General features: G+C 43.7%; 1 protein-coding gene across 1 annotated transcript in view; it reads right to left on the minus strand.

The window, feature by feature from the left end:
* SMC1A (structural maintenance of chromosomes 1A) overlaps positions 1 to 8,983 on the minus strand; it is a 35,026-nt gene that overhangs the window by 23,174 nt on the left and 2,869 nt on the right. The window contains 5 exon segments of the mRNA XM_007449393.1: positions 43 to 365; positions 988 to 1,226; positions 1,320 to 1,523; positions 5,043 to 5,155; positions 5,268 to 5,456. Coding sequence (XP_007449455.1) covers positions 43 to 365; positions 988 to 1,226; positions 1,320 to 1,523; positions 5,043 to 5,155; positions 5,268 to 5,456 — 1,068 coding nt within the window.

Raw genomic sequence — 8,983 nt, forward strand, 5'->3', positions numbered from 1 at the left:
TCTTCGCCTGTGTCAGGGACATGGAAAGAGGACAGGGATGACCAAGTCAGTCCATGTCAGCCCAGCGATCTCTCTACTCTCCCCCCCGCACCGCCCAAGAGCTTACCTGATTCTCCTCCAGGGTCAAATCTCTGCCCTGACTCTGACTCTCCTCTTCCATCCGTTCCTCAAACTCCTGCCGGGCTTTCTCCACTGACAGCATCTCCTTTTCCAGCTCATCCATGTCACCTTTACGCTTCTTGTAATGCTTTTGAGCATTCTGTAGGGACTTCTTGGCTGCTTCCAGCTTCTTGATTTTGTGGGAGGTATTCTCCTTGGCTTTGATGTACTGAGGCCGCTTCTGGTTCAGCTCTGAGTCCTTCTCCCTTTTGCCAGAGGGGAGGGGGAAACCAGTTAGCACTGTGGGAGAAGGGAGGGGTCCAAGGCTTTTTAATCCAAAGGGGGCCTAAACTCCAAGCCTCAGGGAAGTGCCTAAAAGAACAAGGGCCTGATGCCCCACAGATCCTCAAAACAGGGGCTATTCCCTAGAAATGCATTCCAGCCACTCTATAAGGTAAAGCTACCACCCCTGCCTCAACCCTAGCCAGGCCAGGCCCCTCAGTAACAACTCCCAAGAGTAACCTGTGTTCACGTAATCTGACTTAACCTTTTCAAATTTCTGTCCTTTAAACTTCAAGCTCCAGTTTTCCTCTTCTAGGAAGAGACTACCAGCCACAAGTGGCTTCCCATCACTTCTTCTCACTTGGCAAAACCACCACCCCTTTCAAGTTCTCCTCTTCTGAGTACCTATCTACCCGGAGTCTGAGTACTTAAATACTCTATTTGTCTAAAATGCAAGTCAACAAATGTGTCTGATTCTAGCCAAAGCAAGTCAAGGGGAAGATAGAGAAACTAGTACAGGCAATGGGCTCTGGGCTCAGAGGAGCCCAAGGAAACAGCACAGCCTCTTGGCTTTCCACAAGTCACATGCCCAGGCCTGCCACTTACTTGATCTCCTTCTCAATCTGCTGCTGTTCCCGCATCATTTTGCCCAGCTCCTTCTTCTTCTCCTTCAGCTCATCCTCTACCTTGTCCATCCGCTTCTTGTCCTTCTCGATCTCCTTGTTCTTAGAGGCCAGTTCTTTGTTGAGTTTCTCGATTTCCACTTCATTATGATAAAGTTTGAAAAGTTGCAACTGTACCTGAGCTCGCACCACCTCATCCTTCAGGCGCTGGTAGCGGTCAGCCTGTGCAAATAGGGGTGTGGAGGCAGGGGTGCATCAGTAAGGCACTGGCTTCAATCTGGCCTCTCAGAGCCCAGAGGCAACCTGGCCACCTACCTCTTCTTTTTCTTGTTTGGCCTCCTTGCGTTCAGCTGCGATGTTTTTTTTGCGATGATAATTAAACTGCGTGTCCTCTTCAGCTTTCACCATTTCCTTTTTTCGCTTGTCATATTCCTGGGCCAGCTCCCCAGAGCGACTGATCTCTTCAAAAAGAGCTGTCCTCTCTTTGGGGTTCTTCATGGCAATAGATTCCACAGCGCCCTAGAAAAGGTCAAAACACTCTCCCCACTTAGACCCTAGCCAGTCCAGTTCCCGCTACCCACTCCGACTCAATCATTCAGAAAAAGTTCACTGATCCCTTCCCCACACTGGGTGCCTCATTTCACCACTGAGCTTTGAGGACACATTCCCTGCCTTCTGAGGTACATGGGGAACAGAAGAAATAGAAGCAGAGACAACACCGTGTGTTACGTGCAGTGACAGCAGTAGCACAGAAAAAGAACTAAATGAAGCTTGAGGGTAGGAGACTGGTAGGGGTACCTATGTAGGAAGGTTTCCCAAAGGTGACATCTAAGATGAGTTTGGAAGATGGGGAAGAAACTAACCAAGAAAGTAAACGAGGGGGCTTCCCTGGTGGCGCAGTAGTTGAGAGTCCGCCTGCCAATGCAGAGGACACGGGTTCAGGCACTGGTCTGGGAGGATCCCACATGCCGCGGAGCAGCTAGGCCCATGAGCCACAACTACTGAGCCTGCGCGTCTGGAGCCTGTGCTCCGCAACAAGAGAGGCCGTGATGGTGAGAGGCCCGCGCACCGCGATGAAGAGCAGCCCCCGCTCACTGCAACTAGAGAAAGTCCTCGCACAGAAACGAAGAGCCCCCACTCTCACCACTCTTATTCAACATAGTTTTGGAAGTTTTAGCCACAGCAATCAGAGAAGAAAAGGAAATAAAAGGAATCCGAATCGGAAAAGAAGAATTAAAGCTGTCACTGTTTGCAGATGACATGATACTATACATAGAGAATCCTAAAGATGCTACCAGAAAACTACTAGAGCTAATCAATGAATTTGGTAAAGTAGCAGGATACAAAATTAATGCACAGAAATCTCTGGCATTCCTATATACTAATGATGAAAAATCTGAAAGTGAAATCAAGAAAACACTCCCATTTACCATTGCAACAAAAAGAATAAAATATCTAGGAATAAACCTACCTAAGGAGACAAAAGACCTGTATGCAGAAAATTATAAGACACTGATGAAAGAAATTAAAGATGATACAAACAGATGGAGAGATATACCATGTTCTTGGATTGGAAGAATCAACATTGTGAAAATGACTCTACTTCCCAAAGCAATCTATAGATTCAATGCAATCCCTATCAAACTACCACTGGCATTTTTCACAGAACTAGAACAAAAAATTTCACAATTTGTATGGAAACACAAAAGACCCCGAATAGCCAAAGCAATCTTGAGAACAAAAAATGGAGCTGGAGGAATCAGGCTGCCTGACTTCAGACTATACTACAAAGCTACAGTAATCAAGACAGTATGGTACTGGCACAAAAACAGAAAGATAGATCAATGGAATAGGATAGAAAGCCCAGAGATAAACCCATGCACATATGGTCACCTTATCTTTGATAAAGGTGGCAGGAATATACAGTGGAGAAAGGACAGCCTCTTCAATAAGTGGTGCTGGGAAAACTGGACAGGTACATGTAAAAGTATGAGATTAGATCACTCCCTAACACCATACACAAAAATAAGCTCAAAATGGATTAAAGACCTAAATGTAAGGCCAGAAACTATCAAACTCTTAGAGGAAAACATAGGCAGAACACTCTATGACATAAATCACAGCAAGATCCTTCTTGACCCATCTCCTAGAGTAATGGAGATAAAAACAAAAATAAACAAATGGGACCTAATGAAACTTCAAAGCTTTTGCACAGCAAAGGAAACCATAAACAAGACCAAAAGACAGCCCTCAGAATGGGAGAAAATATTTGCAAATGAATCAACTGACAAAGGATTAATCTCTAAAATTTACAGGCAGCTCATGCAGCTCAATAACAAAAAAACAAACAACCCAATCCAAAAATGGGCAGAAGACCTAAATAGACATTTCTCCAAAGAAGATATACAGACTGCCAACAAACACATGAAAGAATGCTCAACATCATTAATCATTAGAGAAATGCAAATCAAAACTACAATGAGATATCATCTCACACCAGTCAGAATGGCCATCATCAAAAAATCTAGAAACAATAAATGCTGGAGAGGGTGTGGAGAAAAGGGAACACTCTTGCACTGCTGGTGGGAATGTGAATTGGTACAGCCACTATGGAGAACAGTATGGAGGTTCCTTAAAAAACTACAAATAGAACTACCATATGACCCAGCAATCCCACTACTGGGCATATACCCTGAGGAAACCAGAATTCAAAAAGAGTCATGTACCAAAATGTTCATTGCAGCTCTATTTACAATAGCCCGGAGATGGAAACAACCTAAGTGCCCATCGTCGGATGAATGGATAAAGAAGATGTGGCACATATATACAATGGAATATTACTCAGCCATAAAAAGAAACGAAATTGAGCTATTTGTAATGAGGTGGATAGACCTAGAGTCTGTCATACAGAGTGAAGTAAGTCAGAAAGAGAAAGACAAATACCGTATGCTAACACATATATATGGAATTTAAGAAAAAAAAATGTCATGAAGAACCTAGGGGTAAGACAGGAATAAAGACACAGACCTACTAGAGAATGGACTTGAGGATATGGGGAGGGGGAAGGGTAAGCTGTGACAAAGTGAGAGAGTGGCATGGACATATATACACTACCAAATGTAAAATAGATAGCTAGTGGGAAGCAGCCACATAGCACAGGGAGATCAGCTCGGTGCTTTGTGACCACCTGGAGGGGTGGGATAGGGAGGGTGGGAGGGAGGGAGACAAAGAGGGAAGAGATATGGGAACATATATATATGTATAACTGACTCACTCTGTTATAAAGCAGAAACTAACACACCATTGTAAAGCAATTATACCCCAATAAAGATGTTAAAAAAAAAAAAAAAGAAACGAAGAGCCAACACAGCCAAAAATAAATAAATTTATAAAAAAAAAGAAAGTAAGAGAGACGAGGTTATTTCACATAGAGGAAAATTAATATTACAAAGGCCTGTAGGCTAAAGAAAGCAGGTGAATTTGGGGAACTGTAAAAGGCTTAATTAGGCTGGAGGGCAGGGCTAGAAGGGAAGAGTAATGGCATATGAGGCTAGTGAGGTAAGCAAGAACCAAAGGGTGGTGTTTCATGAATGACAGGAATTGGATTTCATGCTAAGGCAACGGTTCTCAAACTTTAGTGTGCATCATAATAACCTGGAGAGCCTGGGAAAACACCAATTGCTGGGCCCCACCCCACAGTCTCTGCCCCTATAGGTCTGGGGTAAGGTCTGAGAATGTGCATTTCTAACATGTCCCCAGTTGATGCCGATCTGGAGACTACAATTTGAGAACTGCCATCAGAAGGCAATGAGAAATCACTGAAATGTTTTAAGGAGAGGAGGAAAAGAAACATATTTGTGCTCCCATAAGATGATCCTGGCCTAGGGGATGAACAGGAAGGGGCAAGACTGGAGTCGGGAAGCACAGTGAGGAAGCTGTTACATTAGTTCAGGGGAGAGATGATGAAGCCAGAGATGGAGCAGGTCCAGTGGGGATAGAACAAAAAGCAGGTAGCCAATAATTGTTAAAAATGCCCACCTGGAAGACGAGGAAGTTACGAGCTTTGATAAGAATGCCCAACTTCTCTAATTCCTCACTGTACTCATGTAGCTGGACCACTTTGTTGTTGATCTTGTACTCAGAGGAACCCCCTACAAGACAATGCATGAGTCAGCCGAGGGTTAGGCCTCCCTCCTACCCCAACATCTAGCCACCCCCCGATGCCCGTGGACCCAAGGAGAACCTCTGGCCAGCCTCACCCACCAACAATGACACGGGCAAAGGTGCGGTCCTCAGCACCCTCCTCAGAGTAGACCATGCTGACAAAGGCCCGGTTGGCAGCTGGCTTGCCCACAGGAGCTCCATGGATCAGGTCCCTCAGGGTCTTTACCCGCAGGTTGCTGGTTTTCTCACCCAACACAAAGCTGATGGCATCCATGAGATTTGACTTACCTAAGGGAGGACAGGACAAAGTAGAGGAGGGGAAGTCAGGAAGAAGGGGAGAGGAAAAGGAATAAAGGAGACATTGACAAGAACATAAATGTTCCCTAATCACTCAGTGCACAGACTAACAAGAGGACAAAATACTGCTTTGCCCCTGTAAAGGCCGGGCCTGACCAAAGCCCTGGATCAAAGGCTTAGAAAAACAGCTCCTTTGCAGTTACCACTTACAGCAGCCAAAAACTAGAACCCCATCTAAGGAAATGGTATATTCACAGAATAAATCATTCTACAACATTTTTTTTTTTTTTGGCCATGCTGCACAGCCTGTGGGATCTTAGTTCCCCAACCAGGGATCGAACCCACGCCCCTTGCATTGGAAGTGTGGAGTATTAGCCAGGGAAGTCCCTCTACAACCTTTGATGACGGGAAAATACCCATAACAGGAGAAACAAGCATGATACAAAACTCAACACAGTTTGATCTCAACCAAGTTTAAAAAAAAAAACACACAAAACAAAAAAACACACAGGGGCTGAGGGAAGGGGGAAAATGCAGAGCTGTTATTTGATGAGTATAGTCTCAGTTTTGCAAGATGAAAAAGTTCAGAAGATTGGTTGCACAAAAATGTGAATATATTTAACACTACTGAACTGTACACTCAAAAATGGTTAAAATGGTAAATTTTATGTTATGTGTATTTTAACATAAATTTTTTTAAAAAGGCATATTCCTATAGTGATACATGAAGCACACAGCATCACCTATGAAGTATCTTACCAAAAATATTTGACCTGAATCTAAACAAACCTTTAGACCTACCTTCCAGTTTACAGGAAATACAGCAGTTAGAGAAACATGGTAAATGACAGCATGAAGAAACCTTAAGACAAACACAGAATGTGGGATATTCTACAAGACAACTGGTCTGGTCTTTTTGAAAAGTCAATGTCTTTTGGGGAGAACCATTCCAGGATACAGAGATTACTGAGACATAAGCAAAGGGAGCACACAAACTTTGATTGGATTCTGGTTCCAAAAAAATCCCAAAAAGACATTTGGGGGAGCAATTTGGGAAGCTTGAATATAAACTGGATAACTGATGACATGAGGAAATTAATTCTCTCAGGTATGATAATGGTATACTGGTAAACAGAAGAGTGATCTTAGTAGATGAATGCTGAATCCTTTAGGGGTGAAACGTCATTATGTCTGCAATTTACTTTCAAATGATTAAGTAAAACACAGGTGTAAGTTTGAAAAGTTTCATAATCAAAACTTGGGGGGACTTCCCTGGTGGTCCAGTGGTTAAGAATCCGTCTTGCAATGCAGGGGACGCCAGTTTGATCCCTGGTAGGGGAACTAAGATCCCACATGCCGCGGGCAACTAAGCCCGCATGCCACAACTAGAGAGCCCACGCACTGCAACTAATGAGCCCATACGCCACAACCAGAGAGAAGCCCACACACCACAACGAAGAGCCTGCACACTGCAACGAAAGATCCTGCATGCCACAACTAAGACCCAATGCAGCCAAAAAATTAAAATTAAAATTAAAAAAAAAAAAACTTGGGGAGAGGGAAAGGCATAAAAATATAAACAGTATAACAGTGGTCATTTCTGGGAAAGAAAATAGGTAACAAGTCAGGGAAGGGAGAGAATCTTCTTTTTTACTGTATATCCTTTGGAATTTTCTGAATTTTATACCATGTGCATATATTCACTATTCAAATAAATAAATAAGGTTTTTAACATTAAACATGATTATCTTTTCAGTAGTGGAGTCACAGTTTTTACTTTCTCTATTTTAGACTCAGAAAAAAATATATTTAAAAAAATTTAGACTGGGGTTGGGGGTAGGGAATAGTTTAATCTCTATAAATTCTATCTCAAGATTCCCCCCAACATGCTATCTGACCTTGAACTGAGGACCTGATTTCTAAAACCCTTCTACCCAGCTATAAAAATGGCAGCCCAGGTCCTTCCACAGAGGCAGTACAAGACAGTGATTAAGAGCTTGGGTTCTAGGGGCTTCCCTGGTGGCGCAGTGGTTGAGAATCTGCCTGCCAATGCAGGGGACACGGGTTCGAGCCCTGGTCTGGGAAGATCCCACATGCCACGGAGCAACTAGGCCCGTAAGCCACAACTACTGAGCCTGCACGTCTGGAGCTTGTGCTCCACAACAAGAGAGGCCCGCGCACTGTGATGAAGAGTGGCCCCCCGCTCGCCACAACTAGAGAAAGCCCACGCACAGAAACGAAGACCCAACACAGCCAAAAATAAATAAATAAAATTAAAAAAAAAAAAAAGAGCTTGGGTTCTAGTCCAACAGACCAGGTTCTGATCTTAGTTTCACCACTTCTTAGCTGACCTTCTTTTCCCTCACCTGGAAAATCTGAAAAACCATGACTCATGGGTAAAAGCATCTAAAACAATGGTTGGCACATACTTCTCTGTGGGAGTGGCAGGAGCACAGGTATGACAGGCACAGGTTCTGATCCTGGCTCTGAGAATCAAGTGTGCAAGTGATCACAACTCTTTGTGCCTGGGTCTTCTCATCTATAAAACAAAGATAATGGTATCTCCCTCCTAGGGTCACTGTGAGAATTTAAATGTAAAGTGTCCTAATAAATAAAGTACTTGCCACACAGTGAATGCTCAATAAATGGCAATCCTATCCTAACCAGGTCTGGACTCTTAGCTTAGTCTCCCTCATCACAGCAGGACTAGCACATCATGCTGACCAGGAGTCAGCCTTTTAGGCACCCATTTCCAACTTTTGGGCTTCTCCCATGCTCTCCAAGGATGGCAAGAACATCTCACAACCAAAGCCCTCCCTACTCGCAATCATTCAATATTGTAAACATTTTTATAACAAGCATTATGACCTGAACAATGATATAATGTTTCAAGGAATGTCTTCTTTGGGGCACTCCATAGACCAGTGATGAAGATACAAAACAGAATAAACGTTAACATGTAGCAAGTGTCTACTATGTGGCAGAGAGAAATTCACTGAGGGGAATCAAAGAATGCCTTGTGGAGCTGGGCACTGAAGAATGGGGTCGGATGTAAGCCTGACATCTACTCGAAGAATGAGGAAGAAGGCGGTCTCTTCCCCCTCCCCCACTTTCCTCTCATTATAAAAATGTAGCTCAACTTAATCCTTGGAGCAGAGCTCCCTCGCCTTCCCACTTGTATCCCTCACAAGCATCCTATAAATCTACTTCTTGCCTGTCAAAAAAAAAGAACGGGTAAGGGAGGGCCAGTCAGACCAAGGGCCTTTTCGGAATACCTGGGTATACAAATTTACCCATGTTGAGGAGACTGAATGCCAAGAGGTGCATCTCAGCTCTTTCCACAGGGGCCACCACACCAAAATCCTAAGAAACTGCAGTGGAACCCCAAGCATTAGCCATCTAGGCCAGTAGTTCTCAAATGAGGTGGGGGAGGGTGGAGTGATTTTGCCCCTCCCCGCTGGGGACATCTGGTAATATCTGTAGATTTTTTTTTTTTTTTTTTTTTTTTTTTTTTTGGT

This window comes from Lipotes vexillifer, unplaced genomic scaffold (genome assembly GCF_000442215.2).
Source record: "Lipotes vexillifer unplaced genomic scaffold, Lipotes_vexillifer_v1.1 scaffold2129, whole genome shotgun sequence".
Taxonomy (NCBI): domain Eukaryota; kingdom Metazoa; phylum Chordata; class Mammalia; order Artiodactyla; family Lipotidae; genus Lipotes; species Lipotes vexillifer.